This window comes from Camelus bactrianus, chromosome 13, assembly GCF_048773025.1.
Source record: "Camelus bactrianus isolate YW-2024 breed Bactrian camel chromosome 13, ASM4877302v1, whole genome shotgun sequence".
Classification (NCBI taxonomy): domain Eukaryota; kingdom Metazoa; phylum Chordata; class Mammalia; order Artiodactyla; family Camelidae; genus Camelus; species Camelus bactrianus.
The window spans coordinates 61608557-61626793 of record NC_133551.1 but is presented as its reverse complement, the minus strand read 5'-3'; the positions used below and the strand labels follow the sequence as shown (position 1 = coordinate 61626793).

General features: G+C 43.4%; 1 protein-coding gene across 23 annotated transcripts in view; it reads right to left on the bottom strand.

The window, feature by feature from the left end:
* PAFAH2 (platelet activating factor acetylhydrolase 2) overlaps window positions 1-18237 on the bottom strand; it is a 60960-nt gene that overhangs the window by 12020 nt on the left and 30703 nt on the right. For 16 of the 23 annotated variants that reach the window (XM_074377113.1, XM_074377114.1, XM_045511450.2 and 13 more), the window contains one exon: window positions 2900-3007. In XM_074377113.1, the coding sequence (XP_074233214.1) occupies window positions 2900-3007 (108 nt within the window). Of the gene's footprint in view, window positions 1-2899; window positions 3008-9771; window positions 9829-18237 lie in introns of those variants that run through there. The other 7 variants (XM_074377127.1, XM_074377126.1, XM_074377124.1 and 4 more) reach the window with 3 other exon arrangements.

Genomic DNA, 18237 nt, shown 5'->3' with positions numbered 1-18237 from the left:
GTCCCAACTGAAAAGGGCTCACAGAATAGACAATGCAGTCCACACAGATAAACACCATCCAGGAGATGAGTTCTGGAAAGCTGAGTACCTGTCCCACTCACAGCCCCCTAAAGAAGGTGTCCTGAGGAGCTCTCTCTGGGTCATGTTGTATTAGGTTGTGATTAAAACCAATCCTGCTTGGGCCTAGGATGGGACAGCCTGATACATGCTGGGCCCAGTGGAAACCAACTCCTACCAGGGTGGTTGGGCTCAAAACTCTGCCTGATGGGGCAAGTTACACCAGTCAGTAGCAAACACAACTGGACCCTCCTTCTCTCAGGAACTACCAGCAACCAACACTACGCACTCATGGAGAGGCTGGGACCCTGGAGCTCAGGTTGTAACCTGAAGAGCACTGCACTGACTCAGAAGTTCAGGAGCAGAGCACGTCCGGCTAGCAGTGGAGATACTTTCCTAAAAATCTCTCCTCTCCCCATGGAACGTCATAATGAAGTTCCATCACTGAATTTTATTTACATAGGCTTCTTCCTGCAACCTTGTACACACAGACATACACACCTAAACGTGCCCCAAAGAGAACTGCAGGGTGATGGCTAGGCTCCATTCCAACAATGAGAAACAGCCACTGCACTTCCCTCCAACACCCCGTGCTCTAGCTGTGATAAACCACTGGCATGATCCTCCTTGCCTTGTGCACGTGGTTTCCCCTGCCCTTCGCCCTCCCTCCCCACCCCCAGCACCCTCCTACTCACCCTGCTTTTGTAGGGCCTTCTCTGGCTCTTAATTGTTGCTCACAGTATCCCTCTCTAAACTCCACAGCACCTCTGGACAGCTCAGTAAAAGGTCTCCTGGATTGTGGACACCTCATTAAAAGCCCTAACATCTGTATGCCAATTATCTGTTTAGATATATCTCTCCTCCCTTTGAATTCCTCAAAGCCTGGAGATTTCCTTGGGCCCCCAGTACCTAACACAGTGTTTGGCACAGGGAAAGTATTTCATCAACGCTTTTCCAGAATCAAGTGAATGAATGAAAGAAACAGTCTGAGGGCCACCAGCCCTCATTTTTGTATGAAGATGTTCCGAATCATGCCTTGCATTTTTTTATTATGTTTTTAACACTCTCAAAGCACTTCTGACATTGCTTGTTACTTTGATTCTCATCATACCCAAGAGGTAGGCAGGGAGAGGAATATGACTCCCTTTGGTAGACAAGGACCCCAAGATGCTGAGAGGTACAATGACATGCTTAAGGTCACAGGAGAGATGGCACAGAGTCATAGGAGAGTTTTGACCTCCTGACTCTGAAGCTAGGGCTCACTGCACTGCCACCATTGGCTTCCTCGTGTCCCTGCAACCTCTCATGTGAAGAGGGATATCAGGAAAAGGAAGGAAGCTTTGAGGCCAAGCATCCTTTGGTCCTCTGGGGGAACCTTTCCTCCTTAGCAAAAGCCCAAATCCACAGCCCAGGGCAAGAGGCATCTGGAACCGTGGGATCACTGGGCTCCAGTCTTGGGATCACCACTTTCTAGCTATTTGATCTTGGGTACATCATTTACTTACTCTAAGCCTCAGTTTCCTAAGAAGTGGCATGTGTCTGCTTCACAGGCATCCAGGGCTGAATTTATACCCTGATAAAGTATCATATGCATATGAGGGAAAAGACAAAAATGACATGGCAAGTACAAAGCAGGGTGGACAAGTCCTCAAGTCCAGACCCGTGCCAGGACAGACCCTCGGATGGAGCTCTAGGCATGGGCAGAAGTCACTGGCACAGCAACAGGGCAAACTGCCCTCTGTCAATTTATTCCCGCCTCTCCTGCCACTGCCCTACAGCCAGCTGAAAAAAGCGCAGGGCAGAGGGTTTCACTTCAGTCCAAACCTGCAAAAAGACATTTTTCTAAATTCCCTGACTTCATAAAAATGATCTACTTACTTAGGTAATAGATTCACCAGGTTCTGGCCAGGTGTCTCTTCCCATATTACCCTTTGGCTATTTTGTGACTTATTTTCTCTTCCAAGAGGTGGGTGGGAGGTCCATACTATACCAGTCCTAAGCCTGCTGGCCTTTATCAGGGTAGGGGTTTGTATGTGCAGGGCCTTAGGGACAATTAGTTTATTAAGGTTCCAGAAAAGTCACACTCACCTCTTCAGTTACTCAAATAGCATAAGGCCTTGAAGAGGATAAAATGAAATCACTGGCTACTGTGACAGTTTATGCCCTCTCCTTGGAAATGGCCAGTTGCTATCTGCTATTATTATTATTATTATTTAATGTTCCCATTATTAAGGCCATGAGCTCAGCCTCCGTTCTCACACAATTAACTTCACCTAGAGACAGGGAGATCTATTCCAGACTATAGGCAGTGCCTCTTCTACTGCACTGTTTGGTACAATAGAAGGTACAATGTGTACCTTCCTATCCTATTTACAAAAGAAACTCCTCAGAGGTGAGGAATCTGCCTTATTCAAGTATTTTCAGTAACTGGCACAATACCTAGCACACTGTAGACATTTACTAATTATAGCTACCACTTATTGTACACTGTGCTAGGCACTTTTTTATATACCATCTCATGTCATCCTTACAGCAACTCTACAAGGTAGAAATATACTGTCATTCCCATTTTACAGATGTGGAAACTGAGGCTCAGAAAGGCAAAGTAACTTGTCCAGGGTAACACAGCTAGGAAATAGCAGAATCAGGATCAGATAGAGGCTGAATAGTTTCAGAGTTTGTTTTCTGGCCATTCTTGTGGTGAGCTCACTGCCGTCCACTGCTGGAAAACCCTTTCCTTCCTGATGCCATTTCTCTGGCAGCGAGGCAGAGGCTAGCTCTGATTCTCCATCCTATATTCCTGACTCTCTCTGGGGCCTTTACCCTTTCTTTTCCCAGTTACCTTCAGCTTTCCCAGTAGCAGAATGGGCAGCTTCTCCTTCCTTTTCTTTCACCTGATGTCTGCAATGGTGGGGGCAAGGATTTCTTACCACAAGTGCGTGGAGCCTGCCTGAAAAGAAAAAATTCATAGTGATTAAAATTATGAGGCAGTCAAGGGACACTTCAGGCCCCAGTCTGTCCTCTGGGGAGCCTCACTTCCTAATCTGGACCAAGCCACTGACTTCCTCCCAGTGGGGCTGATGTGATTATCTGTAAAATGAGGACAATAATGCTGACCCTTCTCATGGGAAGGAAGGAGAGGAGGTACATGGGAGGAGTAAAGCTTGGATGGGAGAAGACTAGAGATGAAAAAGCATGCGTTTCAGGCTGAATTTAGAGCATGAAGTCATTCTTTTTAGGAGTCAACAGTCTTTTAATTCACATTTATGAAACTGCTTTTTGGAGTTCCTTGAATTCCTCATTTTGCTAATTTTCTACCTCCTATAATGAGTCGAAAAAGGGGAGACAAGTCCAGAGGGTTCTTAGATTCAGTCCTTTATGGGAGAAACTAGAGACTCAAAGGCTCACAAAGCCCTCCGTCCCCTCCCAAGGAATGAAGGATGGTGACAACAGGAGGAGGAACTGATGACAGCTTGAAGGTGGCTTTGGCCAGCTGCAGGTATAGGAGAATTTCCAGTGGGAGACAAACAGGTCTTGAAGTGGGGAGCTCAGTCTAAGCTAGGGAGGGGCCCCTCAACCTCCGTGTATTCCCTCAGGCCCACACCTGGACCACTAAAGCAGACACTGTCGTCCGAGGACTTGTGGGCTCAGCAAAGATAATAATGGTATTTAACAGTAGAGAGAAAAATGTATTCAACTCCCAACCCAGTTATGATTTAGGCGCAGCCGTGTGCAGAATAGTAATGAGCTCCTTATTTTAAGCAAGTGGTAGAGGGATGAAAATAGATCGTGTTGAACCAACCTAGGTTTTTGCAATCAGTGAACTGGATTGGACACCACACCCTTCTCAGAGAGAAGAGAGAAACATGAGGAGTCTCTCTTAAAAAAACTTCTCTTTTCAGAAAGGAGTGTTCAGATTGCTGCAGAGTGACTTTCATCTAAATCGTCACTAGAGAAGGTTTAGACCCTATCTTGGTGCTGGACTCCAGAAGGGAAGGAGAATCCAGCCCTCCCCTTGGGCCTCTGGATCCAAGTAAGACCCTCCAAAAATAAGGGAACCCTGGACTGGATGGACCCTCAAGGTCACCTAGCAAAAGCTATGGCAGTGGTTCCCATGTATGGTTTTGGTGCCAGATACTTTTTATATATTGTTTCATTCCAACATCCTCATAAAGTAGGTACTTTTATCTACATGCTAAATGGAGAAACTAAAGCTCAGGGTAAGGGTCTAGCCCAAGGCCACACAATGAAAAATACAGAGCAAGGATCTGAACTTCAAGCCCATGTTTTCTCTACTACACTGCAGAGGTCTTTGCTCAATTGCCACTTCTCAGTGAGGCCTTCCCTGACCGCCTGAAGTAAACAGGCCCTGCCTCCTCCCTGGGGTCCTCTACTCCCCATCCCTATTTTACTTCTCTTCTTAGCATTTAAGCACCTGGCCTAGTCTATCTTTACTTGCTTATATGTTTATTGTCTATTTTCTTCCCCTACAACCTAGGCTCTATGAAGGCAAAGATTATTATGCATATCCCTGGTGCCTAGAATAATGTCTGGAAAATGAATGAACAGTCAATGAATAAGTGAATGTTGAATAACCTCTTGCCTGACTTTTTATTGGAAAGCTGGCAGAAATGCATACCACTTTTGATTAAAAGCAACTCAAAAGTCCTTTAGAAAACCTGAAGGTTCTAGACTCTGATGGAGTAAAAGGGAGAATAAACAGACAGGGGGGCCTGCTTTTTGGAAGAAAGGGTGTTTACAAGAGAAGATGGCATCTAGGCTGTCAAAGCGGGTGAGATTCAGATACGAGGTGCTAGTTTACAAGTTAACTCGAGTGCACACAGGGATCTGTGTATGAGAAAATAAAACAGGTAACTGGAGATGCTGGGCAGACAGGGGAGCTCAGTCTCCAGGAAGAATCAACAACGCCACTCCACTGCTTCGTTTGGCACAGATCGTGTGTGTGCTTGTCTCCAATAACTTTCTTCTTCATTTAGGAAGATAAAAGAGGGGTGGGGTTGGGATAAGACTTCCCTGTAGCACAGATATTGACTGTACCAGAGAAGAGATTTACAAGTCACTTTAAAGGAGTAGTTCTTTAACTTGCCTGAGCTGATAACCTGGAGCAAGTTTCTTGACCTCAGGGGGTATTAAATGACTTAAGATATGTAAGACCCTCAATACAAGGCCTGGGATGAATGTCTTTTTCTGAAAAGCCAGTAAACACAACAATATTTGATAATACACTAAAAATTTTGCATACAACTTCATAGGGGATTGGAGCCTTCCAGAGGTCCACTGAACCAGGGGTGAAGAACCAGTGCTTCATGAGACAGGTGGGCTCTGAGGCCAACAAGATTTGGCTATAACTTGCTAGTGTATGTTCACACACCTAAAGAGACAATGTAGTATATGGAACAGGGGTTAGTAAACCTTGGGAGCACAGAAGTGGAAAGTTACAGAGGCAAATGTAGGCTGTCCCCATTCAAGCACTACTAAGTGAAGGGTGCCCTGGCCCAAGAATCCATTTGCCTGTCCCTGGTGGCACTGGTTTAGCTAAGCTATGGAGATGTACACAGCAGGCCTCAGCCTGATTTTTTTAACACTTGGATCATGTCACCTAATTCGCCTTGTTCTGACTGCATCCATATGGCCAACAAATCATCTGATTACAACGAGGCTCCGCCAGTGGAGGACCTATAGGGAGAGAAAAGGAGGGTCTGGTCCCCTCCACTTACATTTCTCACTGTGAATTAGTGAACTGGCATTCTGGGTTTACGTCTGTGAGTATAGATAACCCCTCTTCCTCTGCTGACATACAGATCAGTTTTCTATGCCCACAAAGCTTCTTGGGTGATAGCTAATAAACCCCAGTGTGCTGCGATTGAGAGCTCTTATTTCTTACTGAATTTTCTTATGAGTAATTTCTCTCCTAGGAATCTACCTGAAGGAAATCATTAGATGTTCAGATGGACACATGGACATACAAGCAATGTCCACTATAGTGGATTTTAAAGAATTTTGGAGTTAATTTTTAGACAAACATGCAGTTATAAGAAATAATATTGAGAGATTCTATACACCCTTCTCTCAGTTTAACCCAGTATTAGTCTGTCTGGACTGTTATAACAAAAATGCCACAGACTTGGGTGGTTTAAAAAACAAACATTTATTTCTCACAGTTCCGGAGGCTGGGCAGTCCAAACTCAAGGCACCAGATTACTTATCTAGTAAGAGCCCCTTTCCTGGCTCACAGAGAACCATCTTCTCACTGTGTCTTTACATGGCATAAGGGGCAAAGGAACTCCTTGGGGTCTCTTTGATAAGAGCACTAATCCCATTCATGAGGGTTCCTCGCTCCTGAATCTCCTAATCACCTCCCAAAGGCCCCACCTCCAAATACCATCACATTTGGGATTAGGTTTCAACATAAGAATTTTGAGGGGACACAAACATTCAAGTCTATGGCAATAATATCTTTTAGAATCATAATTGAGGAACTGACATTTGTACAATCCACATACCTTATTCAGATTTCACTATTTCATGTGCACTTATTTGTGTGTATATTTAGTTCTGTGCAATTTTATCACATGTAGCTTTGTGGGATCACAACCGTAGTCAAGCACAGAATAGTTTCATCACAAGAAATACTTTAATTTTTATAGTAAAAAAGGAAAAACAGCCTCAGCATTAGGAGATTGCTTACATAAATTATGGTACAGTTAAAGAGCAAAATATTATTCATTTAAAATGGTGAACACATAAATATCAAATGTTTATAAAGATTGTTTAATATGAGAAAATACTTGTAAAATATAAAGTTTTGTACATGTTAAAGTAAATGTTGAGAAATACTTGAAGGAAATATGCTAGAAATTTCTAACACTATTTACCGTTTGGTGATAGAATAGGTTGTGTTTCTCTTCCATTTAATTTTATTTTTGTCTGTATTTTTCAAAAATTTCTACAATAGGCATCTGTTGTGGACTGAATGTTTGTGATCCCCACCTCAAATTCATACATTGACGCCCTAACTCCCAATGTGATAGTATTTAGAAGTGGTGCCCTTGGGAGGCAATCAGGTTTAGATGGGGTCATGAGTGTGGGGTCCTTGTGACGGAATTAGTGTCTTTATAGGAAAAGGAAAAGAGAAAGAGATGGCTCTCTCTCTGCCACGTGAGGACACAGTGAGAAGGCAGTTGTCTGTGAGCCAGGAAGAGGGCCTTTACCAGGGACCAAATCAGCTGGCACCTTGATCTTGGAGTTCCTAGCCTCCAGAACTGTGAGAAATAAATGTCTGTTATTTAAGCCACCCAGTCTAGTACTTTGTTATGGCAGCCTGAGCTGACTAAGTCAGCATCTTTTAATTAAGAATGGGGGTGGGGGTGAGGGGGCATGGGAAAATACATAGGGGAAAAAAACAGAGGGAAATCAAGACAACAACAACAACAACAAAAATAAAAATAGGGACTCAAGGCTGAGACCCTGAAGTGAAAAGAGACTGCTCCCTGGGGAGGCAGTTGCTCTGTTGAAACAAGGGGTCCAGGGATCCAGGGGCTGTGACCTATCTCTTTTCCCAGCCACCCAAAGCAGTTTAGAGGAAGTTTTCCAGGCTCTGCAGCTCCCAAGCTTGAACTGGGTGCAGCAGGAAGGTGAGGGTGTCCTCAAGCCTCAGCTTTATTTATGGAAGGCAAGGAGGCTAGAGAGACTTTGTGTCAGGGGGTAGGGGTGGAAGCAGCCAGCTAGTTCATCCCTGCCGGTTCCACACTCACCATCCGGATCTGCAACCCAGTGTGGGTGGGGGTGGGGGTAGGGAAGTGAGACAAAGGATGGGTGGAGCTCAGGCCAACTGCTCAGGAGTGACCTATGGGAGACAAATGAGGGCAGAGCCTGGGCCTGGACCTACACTCAATCTGCCAGGAGACTGTGCCCTATCTGATAAGAGTATTGGCCTGGAGTCAGCCATCTGAGTCTCAGTCCAACTGTGCTTCAAAGCAAGGCAGTTTGGCAAAGCCAACTTGATATGGGAGCATTCTGACATGGGAGACATTTTGATAGAACCGAGTCAAAATATAAAATTACCATTAAAATAATTACCAAGTAGCTTATAAAAGACATATTCAACCTTTACTTTCTCTCTGATGCTCACCCTACCCATGACTTTCATTTCATCCGTTATTAATCTTGACTCCATTCCTGATTTCTATCATGGCTCTGAGCCCCTCTCTAGTCCTGATTTCCAGAGGTGAGAGCTGACATTGGGTGGGGCTCAGAGTGGAACTGAAGATGTCTGCTTAGTGTATACCACTTGATTTTATATATATATATATATATAAAATTTTAATGATTTGGTTTTTAGGGTAAATTTCCTCATGTGAATAGTGCTGCATCAATGCATCCATGGTTGAATGGCTGCTTTAAAATCTGCTAAAGGTATTGGAAGTACATCCTAAACAAAGTGAGAGATCCTGAGGAGGATTCCCAAGTGAAAAAGCCAGAGGTCCCAGAAGGGAAAGAAAGAGACAACTCCATCTGGGAATGAAATACCCTAGAATCCTTTTGAAGATATGGTTGGTCTGTCTGCCTGGAATTCTGCCCTTTGGGGGACTGCCTGCCCTTCTGCCATCCCTCATGGTTTTGGTAAACAGCCAGTCACAGTGCCATGCCTGCCCTGGGCATCAGAGGTGGGCCATGGCTCAGGCCTGGCCAATTTCAGTACCTAACTTCTGTTCACACTGACTGGTCCAAGAGCAGGGTCCAGAATCCAAGCAGAGTGAGCCTCTTTCCATGGGGTCTAACGATACGGTCCCTGGAGAGAACATCTCCAGGATCTTCCTCTGGGATCAGGGACTATAAGGATGAGGGGAATGTGGGGCTGCTGGCAGTCATCTTGCCACCAGCAGATAGTCAGCAACCTCACTTCAAACTTCCTGACTTGATATATTCTTTTTTGCTTCAACTGATCACGTCTATTTTCTGTCAGTTGCAACTAACAGATCCCCAACTCATTATTCCACTCCTTATTTTGGCAGTTATGGGGTTCCCAAGACTACCTAAAGGGAAGCTGGCTCATTGACAGGACCTGCCCACTTATCAGAGCCTATGGTCAGACCTCCTACTTAGGAAAGTGATCCCCTGTGAAAGGAAAACTTACACGCTTCAGAGAAAACCTAAACCTGTCTCTACCAATCAACCAAGTCCTTTATTCATAAATGTTTTTCAGTTGAAGAGAGGCATAACTAGGCACACATGGTGAAGCATCTGACCTTTGAGGATAAAGGTCAGCCTCCAAAGTTTCTGGAAATAAAGGACCAAGACTTAGATTGGCATCAGATCTCAAGAGTAGGTCTTCAAAGTTCTGAGGGAAAAAATGAATTTGAACCTTGAATTCTCTCCCCAGCCAAATAAGCATTCACAAGTTTGAGGTCCTACAAGTTTCCCTCTCATGCCTCATTTAAAAAAAATATGACCTAGAGATCATCATACTAAGAGAAGTAAGTCAGACAAAGGCAAATACCATATGATATCACTTATATGTGGCATCTAAAAAAATGATGCAAATGAACATATTTACAAAACAGAAATAGACTCACAGACATAGAAAACAAACTTAAGGTTACTGGAGGGAAAGTGGGGGAGGGATAAGTTAGGAGTTTGGGGTCAATAGACACACACTACTATATATAAAATAGATAAACAACAAGCACCTACCGTATAGCACAAGGAACTATATTCAGTATCTTGTAATAACCTATAGTGGAAAAGAATCTGAAAAAATAATATATATAACTGAATCATTTTGTTGCACACCTGAAACTAACACAACATTATAAATCAACTATACTTCAATAAAAAAAAGAATAGAAACCAATTTCTAATATGAAGTTAAAAAAAAAAAAGTATGCATACGCTAACAAAATGAAAAAGGATTCCCAGAAAGAAATGGACCTGAATGGGATACAGGAAACAGAGAAACTAATCTTAGAGACCTATGAAGGTGTCATTTCATAAACTGCATGAATGAGTCTCCAAATTATTAAATCCAGGAGGATTTACAGATGTTCCCTATATTGTTATTTTAGCTTTACTCTATGTTTCAATTTTTTCATAATTTAAAGTTGGAAAAATAGAAGCACAAGGATTAGAAAGAAAAAGAATAATGACACATTTTTTATATTAACAAGAAGAAAGAGGCAGTTAAACACTAGAATGAATTAAAATATCGGTTATTTAATGTTTCATTAACAACATAGGTGTTTCCTAACTTACTAGGTTCTACCATCTAAATGTTTAGACATATGCTCATTTAGAAACATGTGATTTTAGGTTGCACAACAACACGAATGTACTTAATGTCACAGAACTGTACACTTAAACATGGTTAAAATGGTATATTTTCTGTTATGTATATTTTACCAAAATAACAAAAATTTAATGAAATGTAATTTTTAAAAATTCAGTATTTTCATTATTTTTGAAAATTCTAGTTGGAGCTTTCTGGGAAACAATAACTTTTGTTATGAAGAAACATTTATGTGTTACAAGAACCATTTTTGTATGTGTTTCCCTTGTGCACGTGTACATGTGAGCAAGGATTTCTTTAGGCAAATGTCTGGGGGTAGACTTGCTGATTGGAGGATATGAGCATCTTCAATTCTAAAAGATATTTCCAAAGTGGCTGCACCAATTTAGGGCTGTCCCACCAGAAGGGTATGAGTGTTCCAATGCTCCACGTTTTTGTCGGCACTTATATTTTCAGACTTGCACATTTTGGGTGTGAAATCTGAGTCTCGTTTTTATGGAGCAGGGGTAAGTGGTTTGTGATTTGTCAGCCTGGCTTAAAGGGTTAGGACAGCACCCAGCACTTGGTCTGGCAGTGACACAAGCAGGTACGATGTTGGTTGAATTGCCCTGGCCAGGGACATTTGTCCTTCAGGAAGTCCTTTGGGTTAACCGCACTGGGTTCACCATGAGGACCTGGATAGGAGATACCAAGAAAAGTAAAACTAGCAAACCTGAGGAATAGATCCAGCAGCTGACAACAGGCAGGAGAGAGAAGATGCTGGGGCAGCTGGTGTGAGGCTTGCAGGATAGATTCTTAAAAGAGGAGAGTCAGCAGCAATGCTGGAAAGATGGCAGCAACAGAACTTGGTGAAGAGAAGAGGTGAGGTGGTATTTAAGACACTACAGCAAGTTCCAAAGCTCAAAAGCAGGAGAAAATTCTTAGGCACTGAAGGAGAGAAGAGGGGTGTGTTTGGCAGAAAAGAATTCAAACTAGAGAATAATCAGAAAATATGGGATGGTGAAGTAAAATTACTAAATTGAGTCATGCCTCAGTATCCTCATTCATAAAATCAGAATATTGATGGCACCTATCTCAAAAAACTGCTGGGAAAGTTCCAGAAATAATATTTCTAAGGCACTTGGCATAATGCCTGGAACAAGTAAATTCAGTAAGCATTAGCTCTTGTTAAATCAAGATCTTGTTAAGCCAAGTCTTCCAAGACCACACAGCTGATAAGTGGGTATCAGGGATTTGCATAGTTTCTCTGATTCCAAAGCCCAAACTCTTAACCACTGCACTCTACTGAATAACTGCCATTTATTGAGCATAGTGCTCCATAGTCTACATTAGTTATCTCATCTAACTTTTGTAACACCCTCGAGCTGGGTATTGCCATTTTATAGAAAAGGAAATGGAGCATCATATAACTCACTTGCCCAAGTTCACACAGTTGGGATTCACACCCAGGTCTGCCTGGCTCCAGTGCCCTCTCCCCAACACCACAATGGGAGCCAGGAAGCTCGGGTCCCAGTCCACTGATCAACCTTTATCACTGATTCTCAGTTTCCTCATTTTTTAAATAACAGGGGCCAGGTTAGAGAATGGCCTCTCTGGTCTCTTTAAGCTCCACTGTTCTTGGGAGGTGGATCTGATGAAGACAGACTGCATTCAGGTAGGAGAGAGGTGTACATCTGAGTCAGACAGGGTCCCCATCTCCATCTGACAGCACAACATCAACCAACAGAGATCCAGAGGCGCCGAGAGAGGAGTCCAGGTCTCCAAAGCATTAGTCATCGTCTGCTCCCACTCCCCAGGGGAACAGCAGGGACGCTGCTCCAATTATACCGGGATGATGAGGGACCTCTAGGATGATGAAAGGGTGGGAGAGACGTCAGAGGACACAATGGGACATCTGACTCATCCAGCCTGGAGTAGAGAAGGCAAGAAAGGACAGTTTTCAAGTCTCCACTGAGTATGGGGGCTGGGTGGCAGGGTGGAAAGATCACAAGGTTAAGACTCAGGGTGTCTGGGACCTGGGCCCTACTCCTGGCTCTGCTACTAACAAGTGGTACAACTTGTCTTTGACAAGTTACTTCGCCTCTCCAGTCTTCACTTTCCACACCTAATACGTTAGGAAAATGACTTAAAAAAAAACCCCACCAATTTATACAAAGAAATGTATACATTATAGCTAAAAACAACTAGAAATGGCTCAATTACCCTGGCAACAGAGAAAAGTGCTAAACAGACCCAAGGGGTGGGAGGCTGGGGAGAGTTGATGCAACAGAATGTTAAAATGCCATTTGAAATGCTGAATAACAACATTTATTGAACACTAACTACATGCCAGGCACTAGGCAGAAGTCTTGACAGACACGGCCTCACTTAATATCCTCAAGTGTCTTCCAAGGTAGGTATTATCATCATCCTTCAAATGAGTTAGCTGAAGCCCTGAGAAGCTAAGCCACCTGACACGTTAATAAGTGATAACCTCAGGACTCAAATCCAGAGGTCCACCTGACTTGGAGGGCTGTGACCGTCACCTTTACACTCTAGTGGCTCAGACTGTTGGATGTGAAGACCATGCAGAAACAGAAAAATATATGAAACAGTGTTAAGCGGGGCTGGGACCCTCTAGAATGATTATGTTAATACAAAAATGTTGGCACCAACATTAGGTTTGGAAGTTTGTGAACAATAGGCAATTCAGGACGCTGGGAATTTACTTGGGGATGCTGAAGTGAAAATATTTCTGCTTAATTTCTGGTGGTAGAGATGATGAAATATATAATACCTGAGTAAGGGGTGAGAACAGATGAAAGGGTCTAATAATTCATTTTCCAGGTGAGCGGAGGAGGTTCAGCTGCACTTCCTCATCACCCAGAAGAGACTGGAAATCTGGTCACGTGACTCTCCTGCTTCAATCTTTTCCGTTACTTCGTGTTTGCCTACATCACTGGTTCTCAACCTTGGCTGCTATTGGAATCATGTGAAAAGCTTTTAAAAACTGCTGATGTCCAGGTCCACTCCCAAAGATTCTTATTTAATTGATATAAATGCAGTTTTGGCATTGAGAGTTTTAAAATTTCCTCATGGGATTCCAATAAGCAGAAATACTTAAAAACCTCTGGCCTACCCAATAAAGGCCTAACTCCTCCACTTGGCATAGAAAGCCTTCTCCAGTTTCTTCAGTAAGCTCCCCTACATCCATATTTTTCGCCTGTTTTCTCCAAGGCAGTTAAAATATCCGAAACATGCTATGCTCTACTATTTACATATCTATGCCTTAACGTTATTTCCTCTGCCTGGAAGGACTTTCTTCTCCCTCAACTATCTGGAAAACTCCAATAGCAGGGTGGCCAGCCTCCAAGACGACTCCAGTAATTCGCACCTCCTTGTATTCATGCCCCTCTCTCACTGAAGAGGACTGACCTGTATGATAATATGATATTGTGGATATGATGGAGTATGACTTCCAAGGATGGGTCTTAAAAGACACTGCAGCTTCCACTTTACCCTCTCTTGGATCAGTTGCTTTGGGAGAAGCCAGCTGCCATGTCTTCAGAGACCTCTAGCTGGAGAGCTCCACGTGGTAAGGAACCGAGGCCTCCTACCAGCAGCCACATGAGTGAGCCAGCTTGGATGTGACTCCTCCAGTCCTGGTCAAGCCTTCAGATGACAGAAAGCCCAGCTGACACCTTGACTGCAACCTCATGAGAGATCTTGAGCCAGAACCACCCAGCTAAGCCATTCCAGAATTCCTGAGCCATGAAGTGTGAGGTATGTTCTAAGCTGCTACATTTGGGACTCATTTATTATGCCAGTGGATACTTAATACAAATACCAAGCTCAAGTACACGATACTCTGTGAAGCCTTTTTAGCCTTTCCCCTCTGCTGAAGTTGAACTGAACATCCTGTGCTGCTTCTAAGCCTGATACATCCCCTATTACAGCACGCATCACACGGGGCCTACCTGTGACTTGCCTTTCTTGCCTTCTAGATTCAGTTCCAAGGGGACAGGTCCAGCCGTAGTACAGGCTTCAATAAAATACTTGTAGAGTGAATGAACATCCATGAGAAAGGCCCACTTGAGGCTAGTCCAAGCTTCTTCCCTACACAAAAACTCCAAGGTATGGTTGCTGGATATCATGGACATCATAGTGAATGGGGTCCTAAGGATTTTCTTAATAATCCAACAAAACCCTGGCCATCTATGGAGGTATTTAAAGCATTAGACTGGAAATCAGAAGATCTGGATTTTTTTTTAAACTATTGATTTATACACTTTTATTTATTTATTTATTTATTTATTATTTAAATTTTGTGGGAGAGGGAGGTAATTAGGTCTATTTATTTATTTGTTTGTTTGTTTTTAAGAGGAGGTACCAGGGATTGAACCCAAGACCTCAGGACCTTGTTCATGCTAAGCATGCACTCTACCATTTAAGCTATACCTTCCCTGCAGAAGATCTGGATTTTAATTCAAGTCTGCCAACTACCTGATGAATTTCTCTGAGCTTTGGTTTCCTCTTGGGTCAAAAGACTTAAGGGCTTTTCCAGTTCTAAAATTCAATGATTCTATATTTTCAGCTAGTAATTACTCCTGATCCATAAAAGAAGAGAAAATAGGCTAATAGTGTTAAACCATAGCGAGGGTTCTTAGACTTGGCTGCATTATCAGGAATATCCCCAGAGCTTCTCTCTCTCTCTCTCTCTCACACACACACACACACACACACCTTGTCCCCACCCTATACTTTCTGAATCAGCTTCTCTGGACATGGCCAGGCCAACTGTATTTTTATATAGTTTCAAAGTGATTCTAATGTGCATCTAGAGCTGAAAATCATGAATCTATAATATGTGGGTTAGAGATTTAAGAAAATTTTTCTGCCAGATGGTTGGCTTCATGGTTTTAGAGTATAGTACTGCTGGGCTTGTTTCCTGAACTGTTAACTTTATATGAAGTGGGTGGATGGATAAATGGATAGATGGATGGATGGACAGACCCAGCCTACTTCTACTACTAGAAAAGTAATTCAAACTGTACTGTCCAACTCAGTCAGGTCTTCAACAGAAATGACTCTTTGTATGACCCAACTGCTTAGGACACTTAATGGAGATCAAATTGTGGAGTGTTTTAGCCTGCATTGGGTAAAGAACCGCTTTACATTTTTGTTAGATACGAATGAACAGGAATTAAGAGCACTGACTTGGGAACCCAACAGTTTAGGCTCCTGGCTCCAGCACTTATTTACCTGCTGGGTGACTGTGGCTGGGCTAGCAAATCTTTATGAACGTCACTTTCCTGACCTGTTGTAGAGGGTAACATGCACTTCCTTATAGGAATGTTGTCAGGATTAAATGATACAATGTATGTAAAACACGGAGCACAGTATCTGGCACAGAACAAGTGCCCATTACATAGTAGCACCTATGGCAAAAACAAAATATGGAATTTTTATTATTAATAGCAATGTGTATTTGTCTAGTGCTTTGTAAATTACAAAGTGCTCTCACTTCTTACACTGAAACTCTCTCTCCCCCTCAAAAATCCTGAGGTGGGCAAGGTAGACATTAGTGACCCCACTTTACAGAAAAAGAAAGGCTCCGAAGGGTTCACTGGCTTTAGATCAAATGGCAAAAAAAAAAAAAAAAAAAGAAAAGTGTCAGTGTCTGGATTCAGACCTGGGTGTGATCCCATGAAAATGAATAATTATATATGCACACTTGGCAGGCTGAGCATCTAGGGACCATCTGGCTCAGTAGGCTGAGGAGGACTGTATTTCTGAGCAGCTTCTTTTTTTAGATGAAAGCAAGATGGGAAAAATAAGCTGGCAAACTGCTTTCTCTCATTTTCAACATTAGTGTGATTTGTGCTCAGTTTTGCCCTTCTTTTAACTCTTAAATGCTACATGTCCATATATCTTGATTCACTCCACCTGCCCTTGGCTGCTCTGTCACTAGCTCTGCCCTGGGCCCCACAGCTGGCATCTGGGAAAACCTTAAAAAAAAAGGAACCAGGGGCAGCTGGAGACATCAGAGGATGAACACCAGCTGTTCCCAAGTCTGGCTGGGGAACAAGAAGCCCCCTGATGGGGGGCGGGGGCAGGGGACGATTCCTGCTCCCCATGTCAGTCAACAGGAGGATGCTTTTCCTATCCAACAGATGGGTCCTACTCCTGGAATAATGTAATAAAGTGCAAAACTAAATATGGCACAGGATCTATGTCTGTTGGGGAGCCTGAGACCATGAGATCAAGTGTTAGCTGAATCTAATCAAGAAGGCTCTCAGATGAGGTGGGACTCGAAATGGGCCCTAAAGGAATAGCAGTGTTGGGATGCACAGAAAGGAGGCTGGGAAGTTCCTGCAAGCAAGACAACATCGTGAGACAGGGTATGCGTGTTTGTTTAGGGGGTGGGTGGGCATATTCAGGGGATTGTGGAAAAAGAAGAAGGCATGGTAAGAAGCAGAGGACAGGAGAGGTAGGGCAAGACCAGACAGAATGAGGGGAGGAGACGCAGTTCTCCAGGGAAAAGGGAGTCCTGTAGATTCTTAACAACTCAGTGACAGAGACACGACCACCCCCTCCCCCCACATCCCAACTGACAGATTAGGAAACCGAAGTCATGAGAGAAAAGCACACACAAGAGGTCACAGAGTGAGGGGCAGCGAGAGTCGAGACAAGAACCCAGGGCTCCAGACGATCAGTTTGTTCCTCTTTCCATTAGACAACCCTTCCAGGCTAGTTTTGCTTTGTTTTTACAAAAGTGGTATTTCAGGCAGATCTGGCAGAAGAATGCAAGAGAAAAGAGAGGTTAGAGTCCAGGAGACTGTAAAAATCACTCCAGCGGTGAGCTGATGGAGAGGGACTATGCTCAAGTAAAATGGAAAAGATGGGCTGGGTGAGAACCACCAAGAGGGAAGAAAAAAGAGAGCTTGGTAGGAATTAGATACAGCAGCGAGGGAGAGAGCTGTGTAGAGGCAATTTGCTGGCCATTCTCAGGCCTGGGAGTTTCTCCTGACGAGGTCATGGGGCACTTTAACCCCAACCCCAGCCTCAAAGGCAGAGACAAAAATTCACACAACTAGCCTCTATGACAAACCCCCTATCCCCAGGTCCTCATCCATTTGGCCAGCCTCCACACAGACCTTCTATCGGGCTCCTGTTCAACATTTTAGGGCCTTTGATTTACACCTAGTGCTTAGATGTGCGTGTCTGGATGATTGGGTGTGGAATTAAAATTCAAACCAGAACCTAAGAGAGTAGATTCTCCCTGGTGGTGAAGACAACGTGCAGAGATAGAACTGTGGTATGGATTTTGATTTTTTATGAGATGAGCAGGGAGATCAGAGCAAAGAGAATGGAAAACTGTCTCTCTGCATCCAGCTCCACCCTCCCACAACAGCAGTAGTTGACTGGCAGTTAGCAGGCTCCATGTGAGAACCAAATGGAACTGGAGAAGCTGGGAGAAGAGTTAGACCAAGATCATCTGGGGCCACTCAGTACAAGGGCAGATCATACCTCACCTTATAGGTATGTAAAGAGGATCAAATAAATCACTACTAGTAATGGCTAATGTTTACCAAGCCCTTAAAATAGACACTGTGCTAAGTGCTTAGCATGCATTAATTAGTTCATTTAATTATTACAACCACTCTAAGAGGTAAATACTATTAAAATTTCCATTTTACAAATGAGGAAGTTGAAGCTCATAAAAGTTAATAAGTTAGCACAAAGTTACAGGGCTGACAGTGTTGGAGTTGCCTGATTTCAGTGACCATGTTCTTCGACGCTGAACTGTTCTCATCTGTCAAATCAACAGAGCATCTGGCCCCCAGTTCTCAGCAAAGCTCAGTTCTCCCCCCAATCCACTTCTCAGTAGCACC